The 17,500-nt window shown below is 46.0% G+C and overlaps 2 protein-coding genes across 5 annotated transcripts in view; one reads left to right on the top strand and one right to left on the bottom strand.

Moving 5' to 3' along the window:
* The window catches only part of LOC143300252 (cation-dependent mannose-6-phosphate receptor-like), a 15,365-nt gene extending 8,048 nt beyond the window's left edge, over positions 1 to 7,317 (top strand). For all 4 annotated transcript variants that reach the window (XM_076613868.1, XM_076613854.1, XM_076613845.1 and 1 more), the window contains 3 exons: positions 1,911 to 2,008; positions 4,242 to 4,368; positions 5,613 to 7,317. In XM_076613868.1, the coding sequence (XP_076469983.1) occupies positions 1,911 to 2,008; positions 4,242 to 4,368; positions 5,613 to 5,678 (291 nt within the window). In that variant the 3' untranslated portion in view covers positions 5,679 to 7,317. The remainder of the gene's footprint in view (positions 1 to 1,910; positions 2,009 to 4,241; positions 4,369 to 5,612) is intronic.
* Positions 7,318 to 9,560: 2,243 nt separating this feature from the next.
* LOC143277201 (uncharacterized) lies at positions 9,561 to 15,823 on the bottom strand. Its single transcript, XM_076581989.1, has 3 exons — positions 15,810 to 15,823; positions 12,827 to 13,509; positions 9,561 to 11,888 (listed from the first exon to the last, which is right to left on the bottom strand). Exons 1-3 carry the CDS (start codon positions 15,821 to 15,823, stop codon positions 9,877 to 9,879), a joined length of 2,709 nt encoding a protein of 902 aa, XP_076438104.1. The 3' UTR covers positions 9,561 to 9,876.
* Positions 15,824 to 17,500: the final 1,677 nt, after the last annotated feature.

Below are 17,500 nucleotides of genomic sequence, written 5' to 3' on the forward strand. Positions count from 1 at the left end.
CGTCACTGCGTTCGGACAAATCCATAAACGCTACACCACATCTGCCAAGCAGATGCCTGACCAGCAGCGTAACCCAACGCGCTTAGTCAGGCCTTGAGAAAAAAAGGTGAATAAATAATAGATAAGCTTACATAAATAAATAAATAATAAATTCACAGATCAGTGGTACCCCCACCCTCACAGTAATTTTAGCGTGATGATCACCGTGACACTTTGTGTTGACATCTTTTCTGAGCAATAAGAAAAATCAACTGTTTTTCACACACCCACACCTTTTATTTATGTACCTGTTTCACAGACACATGGACTTGAAAGGGACAGTAACAAACAGTTCTAAAAGCACATTTTTAAAAACAGCTTATTTTTCTGTGTCACATAACAGTTCACCTTTTCTTTCTTGATTGCCAAAGCCCTGCCCATCAGAACAGCAGAGGAGGCAACTGCTGTCCCGACTATCTGGGCTAGAATTTGATTGTATTGTAGTGTGTCTTGCCCCAAGTTACATCCCCATTCTCTCGGCCTAGAGGGGTTTTAGGACAGTCCGCGTTGCGATGATTGCCCAAGGCCAACTAACCCCCAAGGCTGCAGCACTAAGATCCAGTGCAATCTTGCCCCCCTAGTTTCAGAGTCATAGTCCTTCTCAAAAGACTAATCTGTAAATGATTCCCCACTGCACTGAAGAAACCATTGATCATACAGCTCTCACTTTGCTGTTGGCCCAATTGTAAGCTTTTGTCAATCTGTGATACAAACTGAGCGCTGGACCGAGAAGTTAGATAATGCTGCTGAAAAACACACTTCACTGCAAAGAAAAGAAGTTAAGGACTTCTTAAATGGAACTACAAACAGTTTTCTAAAATATTTGAATAAGAAATGAAGTGGTGATTTGAATAGTGCCGGCTGCATAAATGATAGTCTTTCACCGGTCTCTCAATGAAACACACCATCAGCTGTTTCAGGCACACGTGCATCATGAACAACTTGGAAAATCCGTTTGATAAAATCGATGCACCAGCACTGTTTTTCAATGATTAACAAACAGTAAAGAGTGGTAACTCTCCATTCACAAGGTACACAACTTCAAATCTGTGCTGCTTACGCTACCGATCAAGCGAGCACACAGGTAAATAAAAGGTACATTGGAAAAAAACCCAGACACTTCCTCAACAATGGAAGAGCCGGGCCTGTCCTCATACCAATCATTTGACATGTGCACACAGCAGCAAAGACAGAAGAAATGTGCAAAAACAAACTAGCTTTTATTCAAGACTGGCATAGCTTCTTTAATCCTGAACAAGCCACACAGAACACATGGTTGCCTCGGTGGTTTTTCAATTGGAAATTAACAAACAATGAGTCCAGGAGATGAAAATGATTAACAAATAGTAAAGAGTGGTAACTCTCTCCATTCACAAGGTACACAACTTCAAGTCAGTGCTGCTTACGCTACCGATTCAGCCAGCACACGGGTAAATAAAAGGTACATTGGAACAAACCCAGACACTTTTTCAGTGGTTTACAAAGGATAGCTATAGTTTGTCGTTGCATAACAAAGTGCACGTGCATGAAAGCAACTCTGGTTATACTATGTGCATATTACACTGGTTGCCTGTATCGCTGTTTGCCAGAAATTCAGCCATCATGTCACTATGCTCCCATGAATGAAGCTGTGCAAGTTCCTAAGTGGCCCTTAACATTCTGTGATAATGATGATGGTGTTGATGATGATAATGATGATGTTGATAACAATAATAGCAACAACAACAACATTGATAATGATGATGATGATGATGATAGTAATGATAATGATAATAATAATGATAATAATAACAACATTGGTTAACGAAATGATTATGATGGCATAACTGGTTTTGTTTGTTGACAGTTTTTCGTTGGCTTTCCGTTTTCAGTTTTTCAGGTTAACAACACAGTGCGCGTGCCCAAACGGCTGTGTCAGAGGCACTTCCGGCTCCAGCAGTTTGAGTGCGGGAAGTGTTTTCCTTATCGTGTGAGGATTCTCTGTCTGTCTCTCTCTCTCTACGTATATATCTACCTCTCCTTTACACACACACACGCGCACACGCGCAACAGCCAACACTAAAGCACTAACACGCTCATGTATGCATATGTACGCACGCGCGAATTTTGAATGATTATTCATTGCTTAGAATGTTTTCGGAAATTTTAAGCTCCAGTCCAGTTGGTATCCTCCTTTGATGTATTCTAATTAATGTCGCTATTTACATTTACATTTTTGTAAGTTAATACTTAACTTGTTGATATGCATACATATATTCTCCTTCCTGTGACACCTCATTCATTACACACCACAATCTCTTTAACCTTTAATATTAATCTTATAATGTACTTTTCCTCTACTACATAAGATGAACACTTTCTTACACTAATAATCACATGCATTCCCTTTCCTTTATCCACTGCTTTTCTCCTTTTCGCCTAATAACACTTATAGTGAATAGACGTTAAACCGAAGAAGAACGTACGCGCGAGAGGGAGCGCGCGCACGCACGCACACACACACACACACACACACACACACACACACATCATCATCATCATCATCATCATCATCATCACCATCATCATCGTCATCATCATTATCCTCCTCCTCCCCCTCTTCCTTCTCCTCCTCCTCCTCCTGCTCCTCCTCCTCCTTCTCCTCCACCTCCTCATCACTTTATCTTCTTTTCCCTCCTCCTCCTTCTCTCCGTCTTTGCGGTCATCATAACCAGCATCGTTATTTTCTTACCACCGCAACAATAGCATCAGCAACAACCACTTTTCCTGCCGCCGCTGCTGCTGCTGCTGCTACTATTACTACTACTACTACTACTTGTATCACTATTCCGTTACTACAGTTCAGTTTCAAGGAGGTGTTAGAACGTGCGGACAGATCCATATACGCTACACCACATCTGCTGAGGAAGACAAGTGTTACCACAACAAAACAATAACTACCACCAACTACAACCACCACCACCAGCAACAACAACAACATCAATGACAGTTTCAGTTTCACGTTCTCAAGGAGGTCTCACTACGTTCGGACAAATCCATATACGCTACACCACATCTGCTAGGCAGATGCCTGACAACAGCATTACCCAACGCGCTTGTCAGAGCCTTGAATGCATGCTTATATATTTGTGCGCCCATCAGAGTAGATTTCGTTTTTAGATAATTTTGCCAGAGGACAACACTCTCGTTGCCACGGGTTCTTTTTCACTGCGCCAAGTGCGGATGAGACAACAAACCGAGGTCTGGAGTGCAGCGTCATTGACTCTATCGTTGTGAATGTCGTTCGGCAGATTTGAGGTCCGGAGTGCAGTGTCATTGACTCTATCGTTGTGAATGTCGTTCGGCAGATTTGAGGTCCGGAGTGCAATGTCATTGACTCTATCGTTGTGAATGTCGTTCGGCAGATTTGAGGTCCGGAGTGCAGTGTCATTGACTCTATCGTTGTGAATGTCGTTCGGCAGATTTGAGGTCCGGAGTGCAGTGTCATTGACTCTATCGTTGTGAATGTCGTTCGGCAGATTTGAGGTCCGGAGTGCAGTGTCATTGACTCTATCGTTGTGAATGTCGTTCGGCAGATTTGAGGTCCGGAGTGCAGTGTCATTGACTCTATCGTTGTGAATGTCGTTCGGCAGATTTGAGGTCCGGAGTGCAGTGTCATTGACTCTATCGTTGTGAATGTCGTTCGGCAGATTTGAGGTCCCGAGTACAGTGTCATTGACTCTGTCGTTGTGAATGTCGTTCGGCAGATTTGAGGTCCGGAGTGCAGTGTCATTGACTCTATCGTTGTGAATGTCGTTCGGCAGATTTGAGGTCTGGAGTGCAGTGTCATTGACTCTATCGTTGTGAATGTCGTTCGGCAGATTTGAGGTCCTGAGTGCAGTGTCATTGACTCTATCGTTGTGAATGTCGTTCGGCAGATTTGAGGTCTGGAGTGCAGTGTCATTGACTCTATCGTTGTGAATGTCGTTCGGTAGATTTGAGGTCTGGAGTGCAGTGTCATTGACTCTACCGTTGTGAATGTCGTTCGGCAGATTTGAGGTCCTGAGTGCAGTGTCATTGACTCTATCGTTGTGAATGTCGTTCGGCAGATTTGAGGTCTGGAGTGCAGTGTCATTGACTCTATCGTTGTGAATGTCGTTCGGTAGATTTGAGGTCCCGAGTACAGTGTCATTGACTCTATCGTTGTGAATGTCGTTCGGCAGGTTTTTCGTGGTGCTGTTCGTGTACCTGACAGGAGGCGTGCTGATCAATCGCATCTGTCATCAGGCTACTGGCCTGGAGATGGTGCCCAACATCAACTTCTGGCGCTCACTGCTTGGCCATGCCCAGGTCAGTTCATGCTCTCTGAACGTGTGTGTGTGTGTGTGTGTGTGTGTGTGTGTGTGTGTGTGTGTGTGGTGGGTGTGTGTGTATGTATGTGTGTGTGTGTGTGTGTGTGTGTGTTGTGATGTGTGGTGGGTGTGTGTGTATGTATGTGTGTGTGTGTGTGTGTGTATGGTGTGTGTGTGTTTTGTGTGTTGTGTGGTGTTGTTGTTGTTTTGTGTGTGTGTGTATGTGTGTGTGGTGTGTGGTGTTAGTGTTTGTGTGTGTGTGTGTGTGTGTGTGTGTGCGTGTGTGTGTGTTGTGTGTGGTGTGTGTGTGTGTGTGTGTGAAGTCAAGTCAAGTCAAAATGATCTTTATTGAGTGTAATAGAATAAGCTTGTACGGCTTTGTTTTTTTTTATCCTGCCCTCAGAAAAAAAGAAAGAAAAAAGAAAAGACAAGAATACAGAAGAAAAGAGGGAGAGGCGGGGGTAGGAAGAGTATGACATGAAAAATCAAGCACGATAAGACACACGTGTGTGTGTGTGTGTGTGTGTGTGTGTGTGAATGTTTGATATTATGATTGCGTGGATGACAATTATGTTTATTCTAGTTCGCTGTTTGGTTTGGATGACTGATTGTACGTTGTTCGCAAAGTATGGTTTGGGAGAGGTTTTTATTTATTTATTTATTTACCTGTGGTTGTGATGGTTTGTGTAAAATGTTTTGTATTTCTGTTAATTATTATTCGTGCCTTGACCATTACTGTATTTTGATGAAAGACGCAATTGAAATAAACTATTGTTGTATTATATCATGTTGTATTACTTTTCGTCCCCTTCCCTCTCCAACCTCCTCCACCCTCTCCCTCTCCCGTGTTCCACACTGTATCATTTGTTGTTGTTGTTGTTGTTGTTGTTTATTTCAACACCTAACCATCCCGTTTGGTTTATGCAAAGTTCAAGGTCTGCCATTATTAACAAAATATCGGGTGTCCCCCCCAAAAGTGAACCGCATTTTGACAAGTATTTTCTCAGTGATAGATAAACCGAATTCATTGCAAATTTTCACACAGTAATCTTAGGGTATTATCAACAAGTCAGCAAAATATCTAAAAGTTCGAACGCAAACCGTGCGAGTATTGTCAAATTCAAAACACCCGATATATGTTGCCAGAATCAGATATGGCGTAACATATATAGTTCACACGCTTTGACACCACATTGAAACTGAATACTGAAACTGCTCTTTCTTTCTTTCTTTCAATCCCAGGATGGCTGCCTGTTTGTCACCTGCCAGTTCCACAAAACCAAGGAGACTTACACGGAGGTGAGCTGAGCTCAGTCCACAGAAGACAGCCAGCCCATCAACCAACAGGAAGTCCTCTTGCCTAACCGGAAACAAATCCAGTCGAGACATCCGCCAGTCCTCAAAGATTCAAGATTAAACAAAATGTCTTTCACTACATGAATTCTGTGACTTGGAAAGCTACTAACACATGAAACTAGCATAACGTAATAGGAGGGAACAAAGAAATGAATGAAGTGGAAGAAGAAGATCGAATGAAGTGTGCTAGAAAGAGTATTTCCTGACAGTTATGCCACGAAAAGAGAGGCTTTATTTGTTTTGCTCCTCTGTACTTGTCAAACATAATCAGCTCCGTTGCACGCGTGTGTGTGTGTGTGTGTGTGTGTGTGTGTGTGTGTTTTCGATGTCATACACGCTGCCCTTTTGTACTGCACATAAGCATTGATACAGGAAAGCCATGTTTTTTGCTCGTCGATTTTGATTTCTTGAACTGTTGAATTATTTTTCTTATGTGTGTAGTCTCTGTGTCTGTATCAATTTAACTTCTTTCCAATTTAAGTGATATTAGATCATAAAAAAGTGGGGTTAGGGTGGGGTGGAGGAGTGGGGGGTAGAAGGAGGTATGGCCGGATAGTGTGTGTGTGTATGTGTATTTTGTATTTGCATTTGTATTTCTTTTTATCACAACAGATTTCTCTGTGTGAAATTCGGGCTGCTCTCCCCAGGGAGAGCGAGTCGCTACACTACAGCGCTACCCATGTTTTGTATTTTTTCCTGCGTGCAGTTTTTTTGTTTGTTTTCCCTGTCGAAGTGGATTTTTCTACAGAATTTTGCCAGGAACAACCCCTTTGTCGCCGTGGGTTCTTTTACGTGCGCTAAGTGCATGCTGAACACGGGACCTCGGTTTATCGTCTCATCCGAATGACTAGCGTCCAGACCACCACTCAACGTCTTGTGGAGGGGAAGAAAATATCGGCGGCTGAGCCGTGATTCGAACCAGTGCGCTCAGATTCTCTCGCTTCCTTGGCGGACGCGTTACCTCTAGGCCATCATTCCGTGTGTGTGTGTGTGTGTGTGTGTGTGTGTGTGTGTGTGTGTGTGTGTCCGCCTGTCTGTTCCTTTCTGTTCACTCCAGTCTATATCTCTCATTCCATCCTTCCACATGTATGTGTGTATGTATGTATGCGTGTGTGTGTATTTCTGTATGTATGTATGTATGTATGTATGTATGTATGTAATAATAATAATAATAATAATAATGTATTTATATAGCGCTGAATCTTGTGCTTAGACAAATGTATGTATGTACATGTGCGCTTTTTGTGAGCGTGCATGAGTGAGTGCGATATGAGTGTATATGTGTGTTGTGTGTGTGTTGTGTGTGCGAGCGTGCGTGCGTGCGTGCGTGGGTGTGTGTGTGTGTGTGTAAGCGCGCGCGCGTGCAGTAGTGAGTATGGAGTGGTATATGCGTGCGTGCACGTGTGGTGTGCGCACTCGCGCACCGATTTCTTAAACAAACACTTGTTGGCATATTACATTCTATATCTAATGCTGTATTTTGTGCCTGTGACAACAATGTGCTGTCATATCCTGAACAGTCTTTGTGATTTACCATCGTTTACTTTGCCTCAGTTGAGTTTGTTTTAATACTTTAGAAATAAATCAAATGAAAATGTATCCTTGATGTGTGTGCGTGCGTATGTACTTATGTATGTGTGTGTGTATGTGTGTGTGTGTGTGTGTGTGTGTGTGTGTGTGCGCACGCGCGTGTGTGTGTATGTGTGTGTGTGTGTGTGCGTGTGCGTGCGTGTGTGTGTGTGTGTGTGTGCGCGCGCGCGCGCACCTTCAAATTTTATCCAACAGACCTTCACTGACGAGCACGCAGGTCATCAGCAGTCAAGGGGTTAACAAGACCAACAAAGAACAAATCACATCAACCAAGGACAAAGGCACACCCTCTCCATCCCCGCATCCCCCTCATCCCCACAGCTATCCAACAACCTCCCGCACACACACAACTGAAGAATGATAGAAATATAATCCTTTGACTGATAAGAATTTGGAAGATGTAAACCTCACTATATTTGAATTTCAATAATCAATATCCAAATTTGAATACGCAGTCAACATACATGAAACCGGTGATAAAATGCTAACCATACCATAACATTCATGTTTAACAAACTGAAAAAAAAGCCGATTTCTTTTAGAATAAATTGATTTCCTTGACCAGCAAAACTAGTGGATTCCACTTTCAAATGAAACACACACACACACACACACACACACACACACACATATATATATTTTAATCAAAGTGAAAATACTTTAAATCAAAGAAAGAACACACACACACACACACACACACACACACACACACACAAACACACACACACACATACACACACACACACACACACACACACACACACACACACCACAGACACAGGCACAGACACAGACACACACACACACACACATTTCACTCAAAGTGAAAATACTTTAAATCAAAGAAAGAACACACACACACACACACACCACAGACACAGGCACACACACACACACACACACACACACACACACACACAGGCACAGACACACACACACACACAAAGGAACTTTGAAGCAGTGAACTGGTAAAGCAAATGTCACCCCTTTAAGTAAGTCAGACACGACATCACAGTCATTATACTGCGCTGTGTTTCACAACAAAATAATGGAAGGTACAGAGAAACTGACTATGAACAGTTATCTGTTCGACTGTTGTTGTTGTTTTGTTTTTTCTGAGTTTGTGTGGTTAATTTGATTCAACCGTGTGCTTGATTCGATTCAACCGTATCATTGTCTGACAGAGCATGTCTACTTTTTGCGGTTTTCTTCAAAAACAGGGAAAAGTAACTGGTGGTTTGAAGACTGGTGGCTTGAAAAACTGCACAGCCAAGTGATCAAGAAGTTAATGTTCTGCGGCTTTAGTTAACAATGGCATCCTTGCTACAGACGGTAGAATAAATAGGATTTTTTTTTAATTCTTAGACTTGCACTTACAGGTCAGTTCAGGGGCATAGCCCTTGCTACTGGTACCATGTAACCCAGTACTACCTGCCGCATTTGAAGTATCCCAACGACGGACCAGGCGGAGGAGGAAACCAAAGGGCAAGTGGAGCTCTCATCCTTGGCTGGAAGTTCCCCTAGGAGACGGAGCTCCGAAGAAATAACCTGCACCTGCTGAGGCCGTTCTACACGTGGCAGCATCTGCACCTGTGGGACTGTGAGCGTCGGTAGGCGAGAGAGTGGGGAAGGGACTGCACAACTCCTCCTCACTAAAAAAAAAAAAGTCACCTGTGCTGGTCAGGCAATCAGGCTACGTTTTCCCTTGCAACACCTGTGGGAAGTGCTGCACATCCAGAATGGGCCTTTTCTCCCATATGAGGACACACACCGACAGATAAGCCTGCCTGCCTACTCATCCGTCGGACCGACGGGAGACTCCATCCAAGACTTGCACTCCGATGTCAATTCTGGCTCGATGCAGTGGACCTTAATCAAGAAGTTGTGATGGATGGTGAAATCCTTGCGATGGACTGCAGAGCTCATCATTGTAATAAACCTGACACGATATAAAACATGGCAACTGGAACGCGGGATAATAGTCTCCAAGAGCTTTATACATACATGCACGTTACAGACTAGCGCAGTGGTAGCAATGAGGGCGACGATGACGCCGTTGAAGCTGAGGACAACGATAAAACGGTGACGATGACGTCAGTGATGACGGGTCGAGACGATTGGGTGTTCGTGTTGTCCTTCAGTGTTCCTTCCATGTTGATGAACGAAGCACCTGGCGGGGATGAAGATGGAGCAAGTGTTGGGGAGATGTCATTATGTAAATCAGAGTGGCGGAGGACTTTCACAGGTTCGGCATATGCGTGTGTAGGGGTGGGGGTGGGGTGGGGGTTGAGAGGTATGCATGTGTTTGGGGGGTGAGGTGGTGTTGGTGGTGGATGGTGAGTGTGTGTGTGGAGGGGGGGAGGTGGGGGTGGCGGGGAGGAGAGTATTAGATACTGGCTTTACAGGAAATTCAAAACTATTCTTATCAAAGGAGGGGAAGTAGATTTTCTTGTTCACTGTCTGATATCTAATAACATTGGCCTCTATCAGTGTAGCCATGAGTGTAGCCATTTGCTATGTTTCTCCACCTGTCTTCGTTCAGTCAGTTCCACCGATTTCATCATGTCACAGTGGTTGTGTTTTCATCGTTTGTTTCGTTGCTCGTGTCATCTTCCTCGTTGTCAGAAGCGGGGCTGACGATAATGGTGGGAGGCTGACCGCCGACAGAAGTATCACGGAGACTTTCCGTGACGTCACTGACCTCTGGTGAAGCCGCCTGTGTGGTGGAAGCGGTGGTGAGGCCTGTCCGTTGCGAGGGTGTGGGAGTTTCCGCTGGTGGACCGTTTGTATCTGATGAAAAGTCATCACAAGTAAGCTGCCGTTCGGTTCGGGCACATTTTGTGTCGCCATTTCCGTTGACGGGTATGTCCGTTTCGCATCTTGTAACTGTCTCCCGAGCATGGTGGAGGGAAGCGAGACCCTGTGGCTCAGACTGATCTTCAGGTACAGCGTGTGTTCCTGCAGCATCCATCTGACTGGTGACGTTCTCTGCTGTTCCATCATCTGGTTCCCAGCGATCTGTAGATATTTCGGGGTTAGAATGATGTGGAGCAGAAGGTTGGAGTATGTCGTGTTCATCAATTGTTTGGAGCTCGCTGTCCGTAACTTCAGTAACGACAATTGTTGGCGTTTCTCTGTGTTCACCTGTAGAAAAAACTGCTTCCGTTGTTTCTGTTGAACGTTTAACGGTGTTAACGTCAGATCTTTCCTGGTCTGTGTTCATCGTAGGATCTTTGACAGAATCACACACTTCCTGACCTGAGTTTTCATCACAATCTTTGGTAACGCCAGTGGCAGAACTTTCCTTCACACAGCTCTTCTCAAGTTCTGCTTCTTCAGTCGTTTCTGTTAATTGTGCATTGTTATTTATGTCTGATTCGCCCCCATCGTTTTCGTGTGGAACTTGCACACTGTTACTGGTATCTTCAGTGATAGGCAGAACTTGCACACTGTTATTGGTATCTTCAGTGATAGGCAGAGCTTGCACACTGTTATTGGTATCTTCAGTGATGGGCAGAACTTGCACACTGTTACTGATATCTTCAGTGATAGGCAGAGTGACTGTCAGACTGGTGGTTTCCGTGACCGGAGATGTCTGTGTGGTTTTTGAATCAAGATCAGAGCAGGGCTGTTGGCTTGCCATTGGCAGGCATTCACCTTGGCTGACAGACGCCGGAGTTTCAGAGGGGGCAGCAGAACGTCGGGAGTCCGACACAGAGTTGGGCCTGGCGGGACAGGTGTCCGCTTCACTGGCGGCATCCACCGGGGCCTGAAGTGCCTGGCCATGGGTCACATCACCGGCGTCCATCTCCAGACTGGATCTGACGTTAGCTGTGGTCACGGCGTCCACGGACACTCCCAGGTCCTGGTGGAGCTGAGCCATAAGCGCTACGTCCATTTCTATCTGGCACATGGCGCAGACACATCCCGAGCCTTGCTGAGAGTCCTTGCCGGCCAGACTGCTGTGACTGGCCGGGGTCCGCAGGTAGAAATGCTGCCGGTGGTGCAGGGGGGCCTTGGCGTTGATTCTGACGAAGTCTGCACTGTAAGGTACTGATGGCTGAAGATGGTCCCGTGCGTCAGAGTGACCATTAGAATCTTGTGAAGCAGGACTCTCTAGGCCTTTAGAGTTCGTGTCTCTATGTCCTGGCGTGGCGTTGGCCCTGGGAACTCTTCTCTTGGAGCTGAAGGTCCTGAAGGCGTGCCGAGCAGCGGGGAAGGGTGTGGGTGGCAGTGACGCATGGACGTCAGGGGGGCGAGGAGTGTGCACCTCTTTAGGTACCTCCACCTTGGTGTAGTAGTCCAGGATCCGCCCCACCTTCCGGTCATAGTCCATGCGTTCTCTGATCGTGCTGTGTTTGTCCATGTCCGGCTCTTTGCGATTCATCTTTGGAAGGTCCCGAACGCCGCTCAGGTAAGCTTTCCTCAGGTGGAACAGGTAACTGCCGTCGTTACGGCTTGCTTTGTAGGGACTAATGGCGCTGTACACAGACTGTGTCACGTCAGGTTTTGTCCTCCGAAAGAAGGTGACTCGACCCTTGTCCACGTACAGGGCCGCCATCTGGTAATCACCTGCCCACAGGTAGGTAATAACAATTCATATGATAACGAAACAAGTCATGATTATTATGGTCGTAGTCATTGTCATGAATATCGTAGTTAGCGTTGTTGGCCATCGTCAGAAACGTTTGATGTAAGTAAAACGATGACTTTTTTTCGAAATCTTTATTCAGTTTCAGTTTCAGTTTCAGTAGCTCAAGGAGGCGTCACTGCGTTCGGACAAATCCATATACGCTACACCACATCTGCCAAGCAGATGCCTGACCAGTAGCGTAACCCAACGCGCTTAGTCAGGCCTTGAGAAAAAACAACAACAAACAACAACTTACCGATGTCAGACCTTAGCAGACTACAGTCAGCACATTTACTGTGCCTGGTCAGTATGTGACGTGCAGAACAAAGACAATGCTCCATGTCCAAGGAGTTTGCACCGTCAGTGCCCTGAGCGTCTGCTGCCCAGTCATTCAGTCGTGTCTGTTTGTCTGTCTGACTCTGTGTCTGTGTCTGTCTTTCTCGGTCTCTGTCTGTCTGTATCTGTCTGTACTCTGTCTCTCTCTGTGTTCTCTCTCTTCCTCTTTGTCTCTGTCGCTCCAACGCCCTCCCTCCCCCCCCCCCCCCAGCCCCAACCCCCCGCTCCTCTTTGGCTCTCTGTTTTTGTCGCTCCGATCCCTCACCCCCACCCCCGCCCCACCCTCTCTCTCTCTTCCTCTTTACGCCGCTGGTCAGGCATCTGCTTGGCAGATGTGGTGTAGCGTATATGGATTTGTCCGAACGCAGTGACGCCTCCTTGAGCTACTGAAACCGAAACTGAAATCTCTTTTCCTCTTTGTCTCTGTCGCTCCAACGCCCCACCCCCTCCTCTCTGGCTTTCTGTTTTTGTCGCTCCGACCCCCCCCCCCCCCCCCGCTCCCCCGCCCCCCCCCCCCTCTCTCTCTCTCTCTCTCTCTTACCAATAACACAGTCCTGCTGCACCGGCGGAGAAGAGCGATGATGCTGGGTCACGGGGACGTCTGGCACTTGGCCAAAGGGACACACGGTGCTGACCGGAATGCTTCGCTTGCCCACACCACCACTGAAGCCACTGGCGGGCCGCTGGGGCGACTTCCTCCCGCTGAAGCCTCGCTGGGGTTTCTGGATGGATTGATGGTGCCCGGGAGTAGTGGAACCGACGTCCTGAGAGCCGGAGGTGGACGCGGGGTGAGCGACAGAGCTGGTGAGGCGGTGGTACAGGTCCGTGTTGGAAGGGTCGGTGATGGGGAAGGAGGGTGCCGTGGCGGCACGGGGCTTGATGGGGGTGTGGGATAGTGTGGTGGGGGTGGTCAGGACGGAGGTCCCTTCGTCCAGCATCCTCCGGGCGGAGCTGATCCTCAGGTGGTTCTTCAGGTTGTTAATGTAGGCGGAGCTCCGTGGGGGCAGCACGGGGCTCTGTGGACCTGAGGCCCGAACCTCGGAGGGACCTTCCTCGGCGAGGGCGACGCCGCTGGTCAGCATGGGTCCCTCCGCCCTGCACCGCCTCTCCCTCCTGCTGCCTGCCGTCTGCACGGCCCGGGGGTTTCGGATCTTGGGGCTGCGCGGGGTGGTGGTGGCGCTGGAGGCTCTGGACGGGGTGCCCGTGCCTTGGGGATGGGGGGTCCTGGTCGTCCGGGCGGACGTCCCGCATGGTCAGCTGGTAGCGGGGAGGCATCCTTTGCCACAGGGACCAGCACGCCATGGTGGAGATGGAGTGGTGGGTGTGGGGAAGGACAGAGGGGGGGGGGGGCTTGATGCTCACTCACCCTGCTGCCTCTGCCTCAGTCTGGGGGATACAGCACATTGGTACTGTACATGAATTAATAAATCGATGAATAGATAAATGGATAAATAAACAAATAACAAACAAACAACTAACCAACTAACTAAATGAATAAATGAATAATCAAACAAATGAATATACCTTTAATGTATGAACGGTGCAGGAATGTTGAGTACATGCCTTGCGAATGGACCGGAATGTGTGGAATATGTGGACAGAAGAGTGTGGACAGAAATGAATGAACAGGAATATGTGGACTGTAATGTGTGGACAGGAATGTGTGGACAGGAATATGTGGACTGTAATGTGTGGACTGTAATGTGTGGACAGGAATGTGTGGACTGTAATGTGTGGACTGGAATGTGTGGACTGTAATGTGTGGACAGGAATGTGTGGACTGTAATGTGTGGACTGGAATGTGTGGATTGTAATGTGTGGACTGGAATGTGTGGATTGTAATGTGTGGACAGGAATGTGTAATGTGTGGACAGGAATGTGTGGACTGTAATGTGTGGACTGTAATGTGTGGATTGTAATGTGTGGACAGGAATGTGTGGACTGTAATGTGTGGACAGGAATGTGTGGACAGAAATGTGTGGACTGTAACGTGTGGACTGCAATGTGTGGATTGTAATGTGTGGACTGTAATGTGTGGATTGTAATGTGTGGACAGGAATGTGTGGACAGGAATGTGTGGACAGGAATGTGTAATGTGTGGACAGGAATGTGTAATGTGTGGACAGGAATGTGTGGACTGTAATGTGTGGATTGTAACGTGTGGACTGCAATGTGTGGATTGTAATGTGTGGACTGTAATGTGTGGATTGTAATGTGTGGACAGGAATGTGTGGACAGGAATGTGTGGACAGGAATGTGTAATGTGTGGACAGGAATGTGTAATGTGTGGACAGGAATGTGTGGACTGTAATGTGTGGATTGTAACGTGTGGACTGCAATGTGTGGATTGTAATGTGTGGACTGTAATGTGTGGATTGTAATGTGTGGACTGTAATGTGTGGACAGGAATGTGTAATGTGTGGACAGGAATGTGTGGACTGTAATGTGTGGACTGTAATGTGTGGACTGTAATGCGTGGATAGGACTGTGTGGACTGTAATGTATGGACAGGAATGTGTGGACAGGAATGTGTGGACTGTAATGTGTGGATTGTAATGTATGGACAGGAATGTGTGGACTGTAATGTATAGACAGGAATGTGTGGGTTGTAATGTGTGGACTGTAATGTGTGGACTGGAATGTGTGGACAGGAATGTGTGAGCAGGAATGTGTGGACTGTAATGTGTGGACAGAAATGTGTGGACATAAATGAATGTACAGTGATATGTGGACTGTAATGCGTGGACTGTAATGTGTGGACTGTAATGCGTGGACTGTAATGTGTGGACAGGAATGTGTGGACAGGACTGTGTGGATTGTAATGTATGGACAGGAATGTGTGGACAGAAATGTGTGGACAGGAATGTATGGACAGGAATGTGTGGATAGAAATGTGTGGACTATAATGTGTGGACAGGAATGTGTGGACAGAAATGTGTGGACAGGAATGTATTGACAGGAATCTCTGGACTGTAATGTGTGGACAGGAATGTGTGGACTGTAATGTGTGTACAGGAATGTCTGGACTGTAATGTGTAGACAGGAATGTGTGGACTGTAATGTGTGGATAGGATATTTTAAAAAAATATTTAAAAGTTAATGATGTTGTGTTACATTGTTAATATTGTCCATTGTTCAAGAAATGAAAACGGCATTTCTTTGACGTTTCTGATATTGTATTTTAAGACACCAGCCGGCAAACTGAGCAGTTTGAAAGCGTCATGAAATCTAAAGTTTCGAGTTTATTATCTGATCGCGACGCGATTGTGTCCAGCTGTCACGCTTTTAAGCCCATTCACCACGCTTTGAAGCTTTTATAATTATGAATACATATCATTCCTTGCCTTTCCGTTCCCTGCATACAGGGTAATTGTCATGTGACGTCTTCAACACAGGGAACTGGTATGGTTACTTTGTTAATGATTTCTGCTTTGTTTTCCTCGTCATTACAGGCTGCAGTTTCAATGGATATCTGTTACTGCGACTGAGCTTTTACGATTTACGAACCTTTTATTATTACCCACCTTTGGACAGCCATTCTCTATTTTCAGTGTGGTGCATACCGTATTTTCTCCCAGCTGAAGTCTGAAATGGACTATAAAATCTTTAACTCGTGTATTTCTAACCCCGTGCGTTCAAATGGTTTGCGTCGTGAGCATGTAAACGTTTTTCATGGCAAATAAAGAACATTTGTATAGGTGACAACCCCCCCTCCCCCCTCCACTTCCGGTACAGCTTCCTCAAAACAGTATTTAAGGTAAATAAAACGGTAGGGCTATTTGGGGAGGGGGAGGGGGGGGGTAGGGTTGGTTACGTACCCGTTCAAAGCACTTTTATTCCAAAGGACATCCAGCACGAATATTTTTTTTGTTTTTTGTTTGTTGTTTGTTTTTTCCTCATGATCATCTCGCGTAAAACCAACGGGACTGATCGATTGATAATCAATTTGATGTGAAGAAAAACAAAGAGAAAGAAAGATAAGGGAGGGGAAAGGAAAAAAAGGAAAGAAAAAGAAAACGCTACTGATGTGACACACTGATTCATCGACAGGTCGAACTGACTGGGAGAGTGTACTACCAGGAAGACTGGGTACACACGGCACGTGAGCGAAGGGTGGTGGTGTATGCACAGAAACGTCCGCGCCCCATAAATCGTGAACAAACGGCACACGCACTTCTGTACCGGCACACAGCGCACTCTTTTACTAAGCGGCAGTCTTCGAGTGCCTTGAAATAAACAGGGAGATAAATAAGCAAGTCTATGGATCTGGCCCTCTTTCATGGTTGGTAGGCTGACCACCGGGGTTTACTTACAACTCTCCACACCAAACGTGGGGCGGTGGTCTTGTGGCAATGCTGCCCGACTAGGAAGGGATTGTCCACGGATTGGATTCCCCTAGGACTTTTGCTCTCACTCTACTAGATCTTGAGTGGTGGTCTGAATGCTAGTCTTTCAGATGACGATAAACTGAGGGCCCATGTGTAGCATGCACTTTGCGCGCCGCACGTAACTCACGGCAACGAAAGGGTTGTCCCTGAAAGAGGAGAAAATCTGTAGTGAAATCCATTTTGATGATAAAACAAACACACTTGTAGAGAGAAGAGAGGACTGCAGAATATGGGTGGTGAATCAGTGTGACGGGGCACTCTTCATGGGGAATACGCACTGAATTTACACAGCGAAATGTGACAAAAAGTGATTACACAATACAGTGCAGCATGGCACAGCACAGCAAAGCACAGCACAGCACAGTACAGTACAGTACAGTACGTACAGTACAGTATATTAGGGTACAGTACAGTCCAGCACAGCACAGCACATCACCGTACAACACATTACAGTACAGTACAATACAGTACACCACAGTACAGTACAGCACATTACAATACAGTACAGTACAGCACAGTACAGTACAATAAAGCACAGTAAAGCACATTACAATACAGTACAGCACAGTACAGTACAGCACATTACAGTACAGTATAGCACAGCACACTACAATATAGTACAGCACAGTACAGTACAGTACAATACAGTACAGCACAGTACAGTAAAAAAAAAAAAAAACCAACAAAAAAACAACAACAACAACAGTACATCACAGTACATCACAGTAATCATAGTACAGCACAGTGTAGTACATTACATTACAGTACAACACATTACAGTACAGTACAGCACAGTACAGTACAGTACAACACATTACAGTACAGCA

This window comes from Babylonia areolata, chromosome 2 (genome assembly GCF_041734735.1).
Source record: "Babylonia areolata isolate BAREFJ2019XMU chromosome 2, ASM4173473v1, whole genome shotgun sequence".
NCBI classification, from domain to species: domain Eukaryota; kingdom Metazoa; phylum Mollusca; class Gastropoda; order Neogastropoda; family Buccinidae; genus Babylonia; species Babylonia areolata.

Excerpts from the sequence above, each read along its gene's own strand:
- LOC143277201 (XM_076581989.1), bottom strand. Across the intron at positions 11,889-12,826 it reads GCAGCAGGACTGTGTTATTG|GTGATTACCAGATGGCGGCC; the intron begins GTAAGAGAGAGA and ends ACCTGTGGGCAG.